Consider the following 17,374-nt stretch of genomic DNA (forward strand, 5'->3'; position numbering starts at 1 on the left):
GCCATTATTTCTTAGTCTCTGTCTTAGTGTTCCCTGTTTTACTTTGATGGTGTTGCGTCCTATGTTAGTGTGTTCAGTTTTGTTTCCTCCTGTCTTGTCATTATTATATTTATTTGCCCCAGCTGTGGTCCCCATGTCTTTCCTCTTCCCTCGTCATCCTCTTGTGTATGTTGTAAGCTGTCATTCATTCATTGTCAAGTCGCTTATTTGTTTCATGCAATGTCCCAGGTATCTATGTTCAGGTTTCATGTTTTACAATTCCGGTGTTCTAGTATTTAGCTTGTCCAGTTTAGTTTTATCGTAGATCCACCTTAGTTGCCTTTTGCCATCAGCCTCTATAAACAGCTTACTCTTTTTTGAAAGTTCGGTCCTGCCTCTCGGCCCATTAACAAAGTGGCGGGCAGAGTATAGAGGAACATCTTTACTGAGTATGGCCTGGAAGTCCCAAGGCCGAGCCTGCCCAGCATCCTTCTTCACTAGCTCAGCCGAGCCTCCAGCTGGCACCTACCAAGCCACTTCTGGGGCACCCAGCACCTCCTAAACCACATCCAGCACGTCGACCACCTGCAAAGCCACCTGAGGGCCTTCAGTTTCACCCACTTCATTGAAGGCAATCTGCCAAGCCCCCTGAGAGGGTTCATCATCTCTGTTATTCCCCTGTGAGGTCGGCCTCTCTTTCGTCTGTTTTTGGGTCCACTCCACAACGTACCGATCACCTAACCTTGACATGCCCAGTATTTCACAGGGTTTTCTAAATGTTGTTCAGCAGACTTTCAATGCATTTCAACATGCCTTTGAGAATGAGAACGAGAACAGGCCATGGTGGGCGAGTGCAGCTGATTCCATTCTGTAGCTCTCCACAAGTGACTCTTGGGTAACTCTTCTGATAAATCTTTTCACTCCTGTCTGAAATCCTGTGGGGAGCACCTGGTTGTGGTAGGTTTATGGTGAAATTATGTTCTTTCCACTTCCGGATCATGGCCTCAACAGTGCTCACAGGAATCTTCAGCAGTTTAGAAATTCTTCCTCAAACAATGACATCAGTATGCTTTCAAAAATAAGGTTGTGGAGATCTTGAGCGAGCTTGTTGGTTTTACACATCATGAAATGTTTCTTGTGTGACACGATGGTAATGGGACACCTTTTTATAGTTTACGAGTTGGAACTGAACCAGCTGATTTTAATTTGCACTAAGTGGCAGGATTTCCAATTACTGATAGATTTCAGCTGGTATCATGACTTAATGATTATTTTTTTAATACATTTGGTAGAATTTTAAGCAATTTTTTTTTACTTTGTCATTATTTTGTGCATATTGTGTGTGAAATTCTAAAAAAAGAATTTGGAACAATAACAAATTAAGGGCTGTGATACTTCCCAAACAGCCTGTATATTTTGGTATGAAAATAATGTTTTAATGTTTAGATTGAGTTAATGTTAATTTTCAATGTGTAAGTGATCATCATACTTGTTACTTTAGCATACCTATTGCCTACAGATTATATTCAGACATTTAAATATATTCAGCCAACTGTTAGATGTTAAATAAAATATTTTATTAGAACTGAAAAAATATATACAGGGTGGGCCATTTATATGGATACACCGTAATAACATGGGAATGGTTGGTGATATTAAAGTCCTGTTTGTGGCACATTAGTATATGTGAGGGGGCAAACTCCTCAAGATGTGTGGTGACCATGGTGGCCATTTAGAAGTCGGCCATCTTGGATACAACTTTTGTTTTTTTTGTTTTTTTCTCAATAGGAAGAGGGCCATGTGACACATCAAACTTATTGGTAATGTCACAAGAAAAACAATGGTGTGCTTGGTTTCAACATAACTTTATTCTTTCATGAGTTATTTACAAGTTTCTCTTTGTTCACAGCAATTGACATTGACAAGAGGTTAACACGTGAGGAGCGGATCGAAATTATGTTGATATCTGGTGAATGCAGTAACCGGGTCATTGCAGCATATTTCAATGCAAGACACCCTACGAGACCACCCATCTCCCATGCTACAGTTAGCAAACTGCTTGCTAAGTTTTGTGAAACTGGTTCAGTGTTGGATTAGCCAAAATGTGGATGCAAGAAAACTGTCATTAATGAAGAAACATCAGTGGCTGTCCTAGCTTCATTCAGCAAGAGCCCACAGCGTAGCACTCGCAGCATGTCACTGGAGAGTGGCATGAGTCGAACATCCCTTCGGCGGATATTAGCTACTCACAAATGGCAGCCTTACAAACTCCAGCTACTGCAGCATCTCAACGAGGATGATCCAGATCGGCGCACAGAATTTGCAGAATGGGCAAAACAAAAATTGGAACAGGACCCTCAGTTCACGCAGAAGATTTTGTTTAGTGATGAAGCAAACTGTAATGTGAAAGGTGAAGTTAACAAACAAAACCACCGCTATTGGTCTGACACTATTTCACATTGGCTGGATCCCTCCAAGACTGTTGGAACAACAAAAGTGATGGTTTGGTGTGGTATATGGGGTACAACGATAGTGGGTCCATTCTTCATCAATGGAAACCTCAAGGCCACTGGATATTTGAAATTGCTACATGATGATGTGTTTCCCTCTTTATGCACTGAAGCTAGCACGTTCCCTGAGTTTTTCCAGCAAGATGGGTGCCAGGTCCGAGCATTCCTAGATGAACAGTTTCCTGGAAACTGGATTGGTCATCGTGGGCCGGTTGAATGGCCCCCAAGGTCTCCCAATCTGACCCCCTTAGACTTTTATCTTTGGGGTCATCTGAAGGCAATTGTCTATGGTGTGAAGATACAAGATGTGCAGCACCTGAAAATACGGATACTGGATGCCTGTGCTGGCATTTCTCCTGCAGTGTTGCTATCAGTGTGTGAAGAGTGGGAGAAGAGGGTTGCATTGACAATCAAACACAATGGGCAGCACATTGAACACATTTTATAAGTGGTCAGAAACTTGTAAATAACTCATGAAAGAATAAAGTTGCATTGAAACACCATTGTTTTTCTTGTGACATTACCAATAAGTTTGATGTGTCACATGGCCCTCTTCCTATTGAAAAAACAAAAGTTGTATCCAAGATGGCTGACTTCTAAATGGCCACCACCCATCTTGAGGAGTTTGCCCCCTCACATATACTAATGTGCCACAAACAGGACTTTAATATCACCAACCATTCCCATTTTATTACGGTGTATCCATATTAATGGCCCACACTGTACATCAAACAAAAACTAAGGAAATTTCTCAATGTAGTAACCCTTGATTTTTAAATGTCAACTTAATTTTATTTATATAATACATTTAAATGATAAATGGCCTGTATTTGCATAGCGCTTTACTAGTCCCTAAGGGCCCCAAAGCGCTTCACACATTCAGTCATCCACCCATTCACACACACATTCACACACTGGTGATGGCAGCTACATTGTAGCCACAGCCACCCTGGGGCACACTGACAGAGGCGAGGCTGCCGGACACTGGCACCACCGGGCCCTTTGACCACCACCAGTAGGCAACGGGTGAAGTGTCTTGCCCAAGGATACAACGACCAAGATCGCCCATTTAAACAGAAGCTGACACAAAAATTGCTTTTCAGGCAAACAAACACATTCAGCTCAAAATTCATGTTACACTGTTCTTGCCAAGTTAAAACTAATTGTTGAATCTGTTTGACTCCAACACTGGCCCTGTACTTGGCATTGAATCAATACCAAGTATGGCATTTTTACACATTGCTAGCCAAGAGTTATGTAAAACTACTTTCAGCTGCTCTGTTGACACAAGCGGGTAGGCTCTACATGTTCGGTTTGGCAAAACTTTCAACACTTGATATCCTTCATGGTACCACCTTTAAACACAACCCTAAAAGAGGATGTGTCTTTAGCTAGAGTAGTTGCTGCCTTTGGTTTGCAGGCAAATGTGTCAACCATCAGATGTCCACTCTTCTTGACTCTTCTTGAATTACCATAGATACATTTCTGTTTTAGTCATGTAGTCATCTAAGGCAGACTTTTCTCAACTTTGCTGGTAAATCAGTGTTTAACTACCACCACTGTCAGTCAGATGCATAATGTACAAATTGTTTAAAGTGAACATACCTCATCACACATCACTAGGCTGAGAACCACAGCAAGAAAGCCAGTGGATGGATAAGCACCCTTCTTTCCCAGCCATACTTGATGAACATATTTCATGAAAGCCGGATGGAGGATCCAGATCTATTATGAATCAGACATAGCCTTAAATCTGAGTTCTATGAACTATTACTTTCTGCAATGAATTCACAAAATACTTTAAATTAGCACCACTGTAGCTAAAAGAAGCCAGTATTTGTTTTTGGTGGTATGGCTTTGACTTTTGACCTGCATGACCTTCCAGGCACATAAATGCCAAGTATGAGAGATTGGGAAAACCATAACAATACCCAATACAGAGCAGAGTAAACAGTAAATACTGCAACAAAGAAAAAGCTGAGGTGCAGGTAACTTGTGAAATGGCTTGCACATCTGTAGCAATAGTGGATATGCTAAATCAGGTTAATAGTAAAACCTACTGTATATGAGATTATCCAGTTCAGTGTGTAAAATCAACTGACTTTGTCGCCTGACTGAATTAATGGTAGCTTAAATGTATTACTTATTATTATACTTCTTAGATATCATTATATGCCAGTTTTGTTCATGTAAACCTAAAATACTCACCAAATCTTTGTTAGTTATCTTCCTTAATTTTGGAGCACCATTTTTCCTGTTGAAAAGATGAAATGAACTGATTACATAAATAAATGCTAATAATTACCTAAGACTAGCACATCACAACAAAAGATTAAGTTGTTCTTATAACAATTCATATAACTTTCTGCACTTTTTGCTGTTTAAAAAAAAGAAAGGCTGACCTCTGATGGGTTGTCTCAAAAACTGTTTTGTTTAATTTGGTTGTTCTAACAACAAAACAAAAACAAAACAAAAAAAAAAAAAAAAAAAACTAGACTGCATTTTTCCTTACAATTAGCTGAAACTATGTTGCAAAGCAGTTAAAATCTGTTATTCAGAGCAAAACAGTTGCAATACAATCGCTAGCAACATAGGTTTTAAGACAGTAGCCCTTTTAGCCTACCCTTGATTTAAGTCCTTCATGAGCCACAAAAAGTCACTTGTTTTGAAAGGAAAAAACAAGAGATGAGTGGTGTTGTCCAGTCTAGTAGAACTCTCTGGATACATGACACGATGAGTTGTTTTGGTTCCAACATCTGTTTCATAGCCTTTGGTACGCCCCCGATTGATTCTAAATAATACAGAAGGATGCATATTTAGCACACATTTTTGCATTTTAGATACATAAATATACATACTTATATTATATTTTTTGTCTCGCAAAAACATTCTTTACATTAGATTTTGAGTTTGTGTTAAATGATTATTACCTTATTACGATATCATGGAAATCAATCAGAGGTCCATAATGCGATCCTCTCAAATTTCCAGAATTCCCCACCACGGCACAACTCCTGCAGTGATCAGGACGAGGTTCTCCAATATCTGCAATTGGTGTTATTGTCTGAAATAGCCTCTCTAGAGTTTTATTGTACAAAGTCAAGTTTTGAAGTCTTGCCCCCTGTAAGTTCTGAAAAAGAGGAGAAAGTTATTGAAAAAAAATCAAACTTCCCCACAGAACAAAAATACTATAGGATTGCCCAATGATTACAAGTTCAGGAGTCACCAGTAAGTCTGGGAAAGACCGTTTCAAACATACACTCCTCTTTATTAAGCTCACAGCTCAGTTAGATCTTGTCTAAATGCCCACCCCTGTGACTTTTTCCATATTAGCATCAATATTATGATGCACCATTTACAACAACTGTGAAAGATCACTGAAGCTCAAGAGTAAAAAATGTATACTGATTTAGGCAAAAATCTTATTAGGCCTGAAGTTTATTTCAGTACTTTCATTTGATATTTAGAATTGTTCTGAAAAGTTTAAGACTGATCTGCAAGACACAACATCAGGATTAATCTGTAAGTTTCTTCAAGCATACGAGTTGTGCACATTTATGCAATGAGATTATGAACAGTACTTACAAACATTTTTGTCTTTCAATTCAGATATAGTCACAGTTTTACCTCAGAGGTCTAAGTTATCATTAGTGAGAACCTCAACCCCTGGGCCTGAACGCTACCCCTTTCTTGAGAGAAACAACAAAAAAAAAAAAAAAAAAAAAAAAAAATTCTCATTGCCATATTAAGCCATTTCTGTATGGAACGCCAGGACTGCCATAATGAATTAATTAAATACACCATTAAATAATTAATTAAATGTGTCAATAATTAATTAAAATGGGAAATAATTAATTAAATAAATAGTTATGACACATGTAATTAATTAATTATTGACACATTTAATTAATTATTTAATGATATATTTATTTATTTCATTTTGGCAGTCCTGGCGCCTGGCTCTCATCATGAAATAATTTTATCTGTCAACCTCACCCATCAAACTCAGGGGGCGGGGTTAACGCTGATCGACTCAAAACCATTGCTTTTGCCTGGTGGCCATTGTTTTTAGCACACAACAACTAGCATGTGGAAACTAACAGAACTGAACTTTGAAAAACCCTGTTTGTGTGTGTCACCAAATACAGTTTTAATATTTTTTTAGCCGAGAATGTAGTGGTTTAATCTTCATGTGTCTGATCGGTTCTCAAGATACAGCCTCTTTGCAAAAGTGCTTCGATGATTTCGGAGATGTCTGCCCAGTCTCACGGCAAAGCGTGGATAGACACGCTCGCCTCGCAAGCAATCGAGCTGTTATTACCACCGACAAGGCTCAGGCCCCGGTACACAGCTGTAATAACCCCCGCTGACACGGACTTCTTTTACTGAGGTTATATTTATCAGGGTTTTATTTCCTGATGTTCTTATGTGTCCTATGTGTTTCAGTCGCCAATTCTGAATTATAACTAACATTAAAAACATGTTTAAGGAGGAGAGAGAGCAAATAAATTCGATTAACAGCTGATCTTTGGGTTTTTGTTCAGTAATCAGCGTGACCTGTGTATAAACGCATAAAAGAGATAACGTTGGTGTTTCCTCATGTAGTAACTGCTGACTTTAACTGTACAAAGGTTGTTCGAAACTATGACACACATACAGACTTCATGATGTTCGGCTAATATTTTTATTGTGAATATTAATAATGAGGGTAAACGGACATGTACACCACAGAGCGAGGTCAGCATATCCACGATATCTTCAGCTCTCTAAGTTAACCCAGAGTTTCCCAGCTGACTAATCTAACTGTCATCTACGAATAATTCACGGGTCATATCAATATGATTTTACAGAAAAGCATCCTTAATACTGCCAACTATTCCAGAGACGTGAAAATCTACAGCATAAAGAACACAAAATATAGCAGTCTAACGCAACACTGTAGATGAACCGTCAGTTTGTCAAAGCGGAATGAAAGCGATTGGTTGAACAGGTGTTCGTGATCTGTGTTTTCTGCATTTTCATCAGCGTAAGAGACTCAGCAGCAGATTAGAATAACAGTTATACATTTAATAAATTACCAAATGAACGCAAGAAACGAGCAAACCTGTTCCGACAATTTGAGTTTGTGTTCCCTCAGCTGCAGACTGTTTAAATGTTTGAGAGGAAGATTAGATATAAAGCAATCGTCAAACATAGACTCAGTCTGCGTTCACATTTGATATGAGGCCAGGACGGATAATGGCTGTGTCCTGTTTTAAGATCATACATGTAAAATTGTTGTCTGACCTCCGTCGATCCAGCCGCTCAGAGTTAACTGAAGTTAACCTGGATAAATTATAGTTAAGGAGTATCACAGATAACACCCACGTGAGCTGTGTGACTGTTCACCACTACACTGAAATCAGTAGGCTATTACTGAAATACACGTGCTATTTCATAAACTATGATGTAAAGTCCTACTAACATGTTTAGTTTTAAAGGACACCTTCCTGCCTTATTAGCAGTATTAGTTTTCTTCTAACATCCAGAAGTCTGCACCATGTGTTTCATAGTTTGTAACAAACCTTTGACAGTTAAACATAACATGACCGAAAAAGCAAAAAAATAAATAAATAAAAAGAGAGAGAGAAAAAAAAAAAAAATATCACACAAATTATATGTTAACCTCATTTATTTTTAGTTAAGTAAACTCTAAAAATTCTAACAGATCGCTGGTGCTTAGAAAACCTATTAAAAAACAGATGATATAATATTTCTGTCCAGGTTGCAGTCTGCATTATGAACATGTAGTTGGAAACTCTGCTCCTCTCGGTGGAAAATGCGCCTTCTATATCTCTATCTATCTAATGTATAAAAACATTTTAAAAGTCAGTTTAATCTCAAAATTTACTGTTAAATCCAAAACACACCAGATAAAGAAAAGCGAATGGTTCAGTCTAACACATGTGCCAGTGAACCATTAAACGTCTGTAAAACTGTGCAGTTATGAAACGTAACTTTAACCTCAGCCAAACCGATTTGCTCAGTTGTAAATAAAACAGCGAAGTAAAGGTGACCCGACAGACAGAACCTGAGTGAATTAAGTCCAGCGTTTAACCACTGAGAGCTAAAACTCAGGTGAGGTTTCAAAGCTGTGCCGGTGATTGGAAGTGGGTTCGCCTATAAAGTGCTCTGTTGGGAAACAAGCTCCAGCAGCTCTGCGCTCGGGAAAAACTATATTTACTTATCTTGTGCAGAAAAATGTGCTGACGTTGCGTAATATCGAGCACCGGCTGCCCAGTTAAACTGTGACTATAACCAGGTAACGTGGGCGTGTTTCTTGAATTAGCAGCAGGTGTTAAACAGCTGACAGGTGAGGAGGAGGATGCATGCAGGTAAACTGAGGGCCTGTTGAGCTGATCGCTGGTTTCGTGAGAAAAATGTCAGCTCGTTCTTTATGTTACAGAAGCACAGAGACACAAGACCAGGTGGAAAGAGACAATCGTTCGGTGAAAATGAGAATCTGCGAATGCAACACGGAGAGTGGAATATGTAAACAAACCGGTTAACGTAACCCCCTCGGTGCACTCTGCATGCTGACTGTTAGCAGAGCTACTGAAATCTCTGAAAACATCTGAGCACCTTTGCAAACATGTTCTATGTTGACAACCTGACCCGACATGTGAAGATTACAGCGCGACATTCGCAGCTAAAACATTGTTAAAAGTGTAGTTGGTGACAGAAAAACGGGGTATTTTAAAACTACACCACCAACATTGCTGCCTGTGATTTGAAATGCATTCTGGGATACCTGGCTGCCCCAAGTCTACACAAGCAATCGATTATCTAGGATCGACCTGTTTTGACTTACTTTGCACGGCAACCAATCAAATGTTAGAGAAGCTGCATGGGCAGCGTTAACCCCGCCCCCTGCGTTTGATGGGTGAGGTTGACAGATAAAATTATTTCATGATGAGAGCCAGGCGCCAGGACTGCCAAAATGAAATAAATAAATCATTAAATAATTAATTAAATGTGTCAATAATTAATTAATTACATGTGTCATAACTATTTATTTAATTAATTATTTCCCATTTTAATTATTGACACATTTAATTAATTATTTAATGGTGTATTTAATTAATTCATTATGGCAGTCCTGGCGTTCCATATTTCTTTTGACAGAAGTTATATCCAGAAAAACTCCATAAAAGGTTGCAGACCAAAACAATTGCCTTACTGATTGTCTTACTGATGAGTGGGAATTCGCTCACATGCTTTTTTGCCCCATTTAGTAAATCTGGCCCTTTAAAAAAAAATGCCAATGATCCAGTTTTATGCGTAGGGAGGCGCTTTTATATTGTGATATTGAGACTTTCACTAAAGGAACTAAAAAAGTTTTCCAGAACTTGTCATTGCCAGTAAATGGTAAGGATTTTACCATTCTTCAGGTAGAAATACAGTAGGGTGAAGAGTGCAGTATATTTAAAAGAATAAAAGATGGATAGTACAAGGTGCTTTAAACTTGTGTAGTTTACTTACACAATAGAGAAATATTTGTGCTTGTTTTTTGGATGGAGGTAGACCGTGTCATTTAACAGCAGCAATATGTTGTTAAATGTCATGACATACTTGAATATACTGCTCTTTAATAATAATAATAATAATAATAATACCTTTAACATCACCACAGAAGCCAAAAAAGTGATATGTTGATTTTTTTGTTATTTACCTTCCACCAGAGGAAATCTTCCTCTGAAGGTATATGTTTCTTTGACAGAAAGGGTTCAGGAGCTTCACTGATGATGTCATTAAACCAAGGATCACTGTCTCTTAGACATTTCTGACAGCCACAAAGACTCGGCTCGCGATGACAGAAGGTATATCCAGAAAAACTCCATAAAAGATTGGAGACCAAAACAATTGCTGTGATACTCAGTAGCGGGAAAATGCTAACTCTGGATCTTCCCCATTTGAAATACATCTTGGCAGAGTTGCAATCTGAGAACAAATACATGTGTGAATGTGAAAAATAGGACTAAGCCTTTAGAATACAGTAACAGAAACAAGAGCTCTTTACTTATAAATATTTATAGTTTGCAGCATATTAACAGCATTGCACTGGAATGCACAAAATCGGATAAGCATAAGTTGGTTAGTGTCCTCTTATATTCGTGGCATTTGAACAGATAGCATTTACCAGCATAAATCACCTCCCACATTATTAGTTCATGTAAGTAACAACATCTGTTGTTTGAAGTTGAATAAAACAGTATGACACCCAACAGAACGGAAAACACACAGTACAAAATATTTCCAGATCTTGGTCAGATTCTGCTTTTGCATGAACTGTTTATCTCATTGTTTTCTCTGCTTACCTCTGTTGCTGTTGAAAAACTCCTGTTCAGTTAAACTTTCATTGTGGTTCTGGTGCTGATTAACCTAAAATGAAGTAACATAGCAACAAAAACAACACAATGATTAAAAAGCAAAAGAACTCAAAATGGCACTCATTAAAATTATCCCATTTGCTTCTGAAGAATTTGACTACACAATATTAGGCCACTCTATTTGAGGCAGAACAAGATCAATTGCTAAACTGTTAGAAAAAAAATAGGAAAAAAGAAATCTGGGAAATGCATACTAAATAAATGCAAACACACTTCAGAGGTTCGCTACAGATTAGTGTGAGATAACACAGAGTGTAAATTTAATGCATCTTACCAAAAACACATTAAAAAAACCAGGAATATGAGTCAAGAAGAACTTGTGGGATATATCTATTAAGCTATCCATGTCACGACCGGGCGGCCAGACACAGGTAAGTGCACTCAAATGCAGACACCAAACGGAGGCTCGGAGGTATAGTGCAAACGAACAATTTATTTGGCACTCAACAATGGCAGACCATGGAGGAGGTAAAAGAAATAAAAATGTTAATCATGAACTAAGGGCGAGAGGGAAAACATAAACCTCTGAACTTTGGCTACCTACTACCATAAAGTTTCTGATTATGGTACTAAGAATCTATAGCTACAAACACACTGATTAGCAAGGGCTAGCAGATAAGCTTTTACCAGGAATGCTGAGAAAGTAAACAAGTCTTGGCTAGACCATCTCCAAAATAATTGTTTAACCAAATAAACAAGAATCACACTGCGTGTGCACCAGCAAAGCCAAAAGGAAATAGTCTCTTTATCGGGCTGGGGACGTTATTTGGGATTTTCCGGAGCAGGCATACAAGGTACAGGGTCGCAGGGTTTCTCTGAGTCATTGTCTGGGTTGACGGCGAGGCTAGGAGGGGATTAGTGGTCCGAGTGAGGCTGAACCAGTTCGTGTACACTCACTGTGAAGTGTAGGGCAGGGAGGCAGGCAGGTGAATAGCGCCAAGAATAGCAGCAGGCCAGCGACGGGGAGTTGAGTGGTTACAGGCAGCAAGATCCAATCCACTGTGAAGCTGCAGAGGTAAGTAGACAGGGTTAGCGAGATAAAAACAGCAGAACCGGGTTTACCGAGCTATGGCTCTCACTAACGTGGGTTAGCTGATGTTCCGGCGAAGAATGTTTGAGAACGCTGGTCTTAAGAGCCTCACAGCAAATTACACACAGGTGCCACAAACAAGGGGTGTGATGACTCTGCCCAGTGATGGATTTACTGGCACGCAGGAAAATCCAGCACTCACCCGGACCATGACAATCCATGTAGCTATCAAGTAATGAGCAACTGTTCAGTGGGAGAGGGAGGGAGGGAGGGAGTGGTTGTTGACTATGTGCAAATACCCTCTAGCAGATCATTACGTGAAGGAACCTTTTAAAAACAAGCGCGTCTATGCTCACAGGTGTACACACGGGTGCTCACACACACAAACTACACCCTTTTTGGCTCCTACCTCAAAGCACACTGTGCGCTGTCGATATTACGTGCTGCACAATAATGTTTAATATATAGTATTTACTGTTATATTCACATATATCATTGTGATGTTGTTTATTGTATTGCTCTCGTTTTCTTCTGCTTGTTTTCTTTTTTCTTTCTCAACTAGAGATGGCACGATACCACTTTTTTATGTCCGATACCGATACCGATATCATAAATTTGGATATCTGCCGATACCGATATGAATCCGATATAGTGTTTTTTAATCAATAAAACGTTTTTTTAATATCTTGCTGCATTTTGTATAAGTTTATACTCAAGTTTAAATAAATAACTAAAGCTATTCTGTTATACCTGTATGTAAAAAATACACTGCACTATATTTCATAGTTCAGCAACACTGATCAATCTAATAAACTTAAACCTACTCTATCCTCCCTATTCTGGTATTTTAAAGAGTACTTAGCAGAAATATTAAGCAACCTAACTAATAGGGTTGCAAACTCCCAGCAAAAAAAAAGGGAACCACCCTCCACCTCATGATGCTTAATCGATGTAATCAAATTGAATTTGATGCAGGGGGGGAAATGCACAGAAATAAATTATTTTTCAAGAATAATTAAATAGATTCAACATCTTTCTTCAACAGAACTGCAGACTGCACAGATGGTATCTTCCCAAAGGAAAAAGTAGTATAGCTTACTAGGGTATATTAGACTTAATAGTTACTATATACAGTAATGGACTTCTATATATTTTACATCAGATTAAAACTTTGGGTGTAAGAGTCAGATAATTATTTATTAAAAGCTAGACATTTTAAATGAGAATAAGAAAGAAAAGTATGTCTTTGTGCCCCCTTTTCCCTGTTCATGCCCTATCGCCCCCCTGGCTACACTTTGTTAGATCCGCCCCTGCACAGTTACACCCGTCAGCTGCATAGAAAAAGATCCTGGTGTAGAAAGTATTATTAAATAAATTCTAACAACAGCATATCAAGCTTAAACGTGCTGCTGTTGTTCAGCCGCTGGTTTCCTCTTTTTGGTGAGAAGTGGGCCAAAAACTAAGAAGAGAGACGGACTCACGACAGAAAAGCCGATCAGCTGATCATTAAGCAGTTTCACGATTGAAGTCGCAGCAGGAGAGAGAGAGAGAGAGAGGCAGTCGCTCCATATGTTGGTTGTTAAGCTTAACGTGGGAATGCTTTACAAACATTCAGAGATGAATTTACACACTTGCTTTACTTCTCTCTGGGAAAACTTCCTTGGAGATGAAATGCTGGTTTGCTAGCAAGGCTACAAACACGCACAGCCGCTCTATCACGTGACCACACTGCTCCAACGTGCTATGGTTATGAGCCGAGTTACGCCGTGTAGCAAGTTTTGTGAGGTGCTTTTTTGATATTTAATGGATCGGATTACATTTTTTATTTCTCTCCGATATCCGATCCAGTAATTTGGGTCAGTATCGGACCGATACCGATACGTAATATCGGATCGGTCCATCTCTATTCTCAACAGGTGATCCAGGTGATTGATATATGCAGTAGCGGTCCTAGCCTGTTTGGCGCCCTGGGCGAACACCCCCTCTGGCGCCCCTCCCCCTCCCCCCCCCCCCCTCCCTCCTCACACACGAAGAGAGAGACGAAGTATGCATTGTATGCAAACGTTGTATGCAAACGGCTACTAAACAGACATCATAATTCGTCATACAATGAGAACAGGACAAATCAACAATTGACACTGACTAATTAATATTATATTATTGTATATATTGTTTGGAGTTTAGTCTGTTACTGTTACTATTTTTACCATTTCTTCTTGGAGGAACTGTAACCCAAATAATTTCCTTAGGGATTAAGAAAGTATCCTGATTCTTAATGTTTTAGGATACATGACCTGCCATTATCCAATGACACATCTGCTTACCTGTATCTTTTGCTCGTTTCTCCTTGTAGGAGTCATAATTAAATGTATTGAATTTTAATGATCACTCGGTTTTCATTTGTTTGGTTGCTATAGTGATGTGTAACGGGAGTCACGTGGGTGCTAGCGGCGACATTAAGAGGGCGTTGTCAGTCTGTCTTTCACTGGTTTGATTTTGACAGAGAGGAGGGCTGGGTAGCCGTAGTTTTTGTTGACCGCAGCACAACGAGTTTCCCCTTGTTGCATTAGAGCCTGTGATGTTTTAAGAGTTTGAATCGCGAGCTGATCACATTGCTCTGTAAACTTTTCAAGCACTTTAATAAACAAGCAAGCAATTCCACCTCTGGCATTATTGCGTAAAGTTGAGAGGCAAATAGACAGGCTCAGTCCCCGGCCTCTAGCGACTGTGGAAGTCGCTACACTCCTCCTCTTCTTTTCTCATTTAAAAAATGAGAAAAGAAGTTTAAAAACGGGTTGTGTGTGAGACTTTAGATCAACAAAATATAAATTATACATTTTAAATTGTTATTGATCCCTTTACCCCTGGTCCTAAAGTGTATATTTATTTTCTTACTCTTCTTATATATATTGTTTGTTTACTTGCACTGTTGTAACTGGAGCCTCGTCGTCTCGTCTCTCTATATACTGGACTGTATGTAGCGGAGATGACAATAAAGTTTACTTTGACTTCAGCAGCAAGCAGGCACACCGAGGGCTCTCGCGCTCACTTTTCGAGTATAGAATTTTGAAAAAACATCGGTGCAAATTATAAGTCTGTATCATAATGTCTGGTGTTTTCGTGTTTGTTGGTTTGTTTGTAATTTGTTTTATTTTGCGAGTTGGTAATTTTTGCTGCTCCAGCCAGCCAGAGCATCCCCCGCCGCCCCGCCCTTTCCTCCCTGTGCCGCAAGCAGCAGGCGCACCTCGCAAACGGAGGGCGCCCTTACTCCCAGCAAATGGGCGATAGAAAACCAATGCCATTCCCAATATGCGCTGGCATGATGTCGGGGCAACATGAGAACGAGCCGCGATGCCGCCCCCACCACGATGCCGCCCCGGGCAACCGCCCGTGTCGCCCGTATCTAAAACCGCTACTGGATATATGTATCAATCATATATCAATAAAAGGTGAATCAAATAGACCATTACAGCAAGGCTGGGATGGTCAATTTGGTAAAGTAAATCCATTAGGCATCTTTCTTTGCCTTAAGACAATAATTCTGATGGCAAAACGAACCAAATGGGACAGGCAAAACAAAACAAAACAAAACAAAAAACTATGTGCAAATAACTATAGAGGTTGTGTCTGACTTGTGCATTGCCACACAGAGAAGTTGTGGCACTAAATTTTATTTTATTATGACAACCCACAAAACCGACACACATGCAAACACATATAGATATACATAAATACCTTTAAATATATATTTTATTAGCTTCTTCCTCAGCACAATACAGCTGATATTTGAGTCCATGTTTTACACCATAACATTTAACATATAACTCTTACTAGAGGTTCTTTATTATTAGCTGAAAACTTAAGATTCCACCCTCATATATAGTCTTATGGTAAATGGTAAATGGCCTGTATTTGTATAGCGCTTTTACTAGTCCCCCAAAGCGCTTTACACAAGCAGTCATCCACCCATTCACCGATTCACACACACATTCACTCACTGGTGATGGCAAGCTACATTGTAGCCACAGCCACCCTGGGGCGCACTGACAGAGGCGAGGCTGCCGGACACTGGCGCCACCGGGCCCTCTGACCACCACCAGAAGGCAACAGGTGAAGTGTCTCGCCCACAATCGCCTATCTTTAAAACCTCTAACTCTAAAACACTATGCAACATGGGAGCTACAAATACTAACACTGACCATTCATTGAGGCTACTAAGAACACAAATGAACAAGTAACAAAGTAATAGAAAACCCAACATAAGTTGTCTAAATAATGCTGCCAAAACAGCCTCAAGAGGATAGTGTCATTGATATTTGGGCAGGACCCCTTCACATGTCATTGTCTGATGTCATTTTTTGTGTCCTTTGGTGCTAGTATTACCATGCAAAGGACATACTAACCGTAATAAAAAATAAATGGAGAACCTTTATCGTTGTGTAATATCCAGTGTATAATGTGAAAAAGTGTTTCAATAATAATAATAATAATAATAATAATAATAATAAGAGTTCTTATTGTTGTTGTAATTATTATTGTTATTATTATTATGATTACTTGATAGGACTAAATGTTACAATCCCTAAAATAATTAGCCCCATTCTTGAGTGGGCTTGATGACCGGGTCTGTTTTCATACATAAGGTGCACCGGATAATAAGGCAAATTAAGCTAAACAAAACGGTCAGATAAGTCAAATTTTACTCAACTCATTTTTCTAGCTTCCTCCACTTCCATACCATTGATTGATTAATGTTGAATTATCTCGTAGCTGCTCTATTCCCATGTTGTTGCAGTATATTAATGACTAACCTTGTATTGTGGATGGATTATCTCAGTTGTTCTCCTCTGGAAAAAAGTTAGCGTTCATCCTCCAGCTTCACTGTGTTTATGTTATGCTAACATAGCTGTGTCGCTAGCGATCACGCAGCACATCATTATATACCAGCTAGCCCAACTTCAGTAACCCTACAAACGTCACTGCTATTTAGTTTTCTGTCTTAATTTATGTTGGAAGTGATGGCAGAGCTATACATTTTCATTTTTTCAGAACTCATCATATTTATAGTGCAGAAAATATGGTACATCCCAATGAGATATAAAGGGGTCTTGCCTAAGTATTAATGAAAAATCAACAAGCCCAGAGTGTGTCACGTTTTGTGTTTTAGTTTGCAAAATACTCCTTCCAAAACCTAATCTTCTTTTTCATTGATATGCTTCATAAGTGGCTTCTATCATCCAGAAAAATAGATTTAATAAAATTATTAAAAAATAAAATAGTTGTTTGGGGGTTTTTTTCAAATAAATTTTAAAAGAACTATTTGTCATACTAACTAATGGAAATCAGTTTATTTAATATTTACAAAACAGTAGTGTTATATGATATTTTTGAATTAAGATACAGATTATTATCTTTGCTTATAATGT

General features: G+C 38.9%; 1 protein-coding gene across 1 annotated transcript in view; it reads right to left on the reverse strand.

Annotated features, from left to right (window-relative positions):
• Nucleotides 1-12,169, reverse strand: part of LOC148096799 (CMP-N-acetylneuraminate-beta-galactosamide-alpha-2,3-sialyltransferase 1-like) — a 17,670-nt gene extending 5,501 nt beyond the window's left edge. The window contains exons 1-7 of the mRNA XM_087835350.1: nt 11,981-12,169; nt 10,847-10,910; nt 10,201-10,469; nt 5,420-5,619; nt 5,113-5,280; nt 4,698-4,743; nt 4,095-4,214 (exon numbers count right to left, since the gene is read on the reverse strand). Coding sequence (XP_087691476.1) covers nt 4,095-4,214; nt 4,698-4,743; nt 5,113-5,280; nt 5,420-5,619; nt 10,201-10,469; nt 10,847-10,910; nt 11,981-12,169 — 1,056 coding nt within the window. The remainder of the gene's footprint in view (nt 1-4,094; nt 4,215-4,697; nt 4,744-5,112; nt 5,281-5,419; nt 5,620-10,200; nt 10,470-10,846; nt 10,911-11,980) is intronic.
• Nucleotides 12,170-17,374: the final 5,205 nt, after the last annotated feature.

The sequence above is a fragment of the Neolamprologus brichardi genome, chromosome 22 (assembly GCF_056152115.1).
Source record: "Neolamprologus brichardi isolate AB-2024 chromosome 22, ASM5615211v1, whole genome shotgun sequence".
Classification (NCBI taxonomy): domain Eukaryota; kingdom Metazoa; phylum Chordata; class Actinopteri; order Cichliformes; family Cichlidae; genus Neolamprologus; species Neolamprologus brichardi.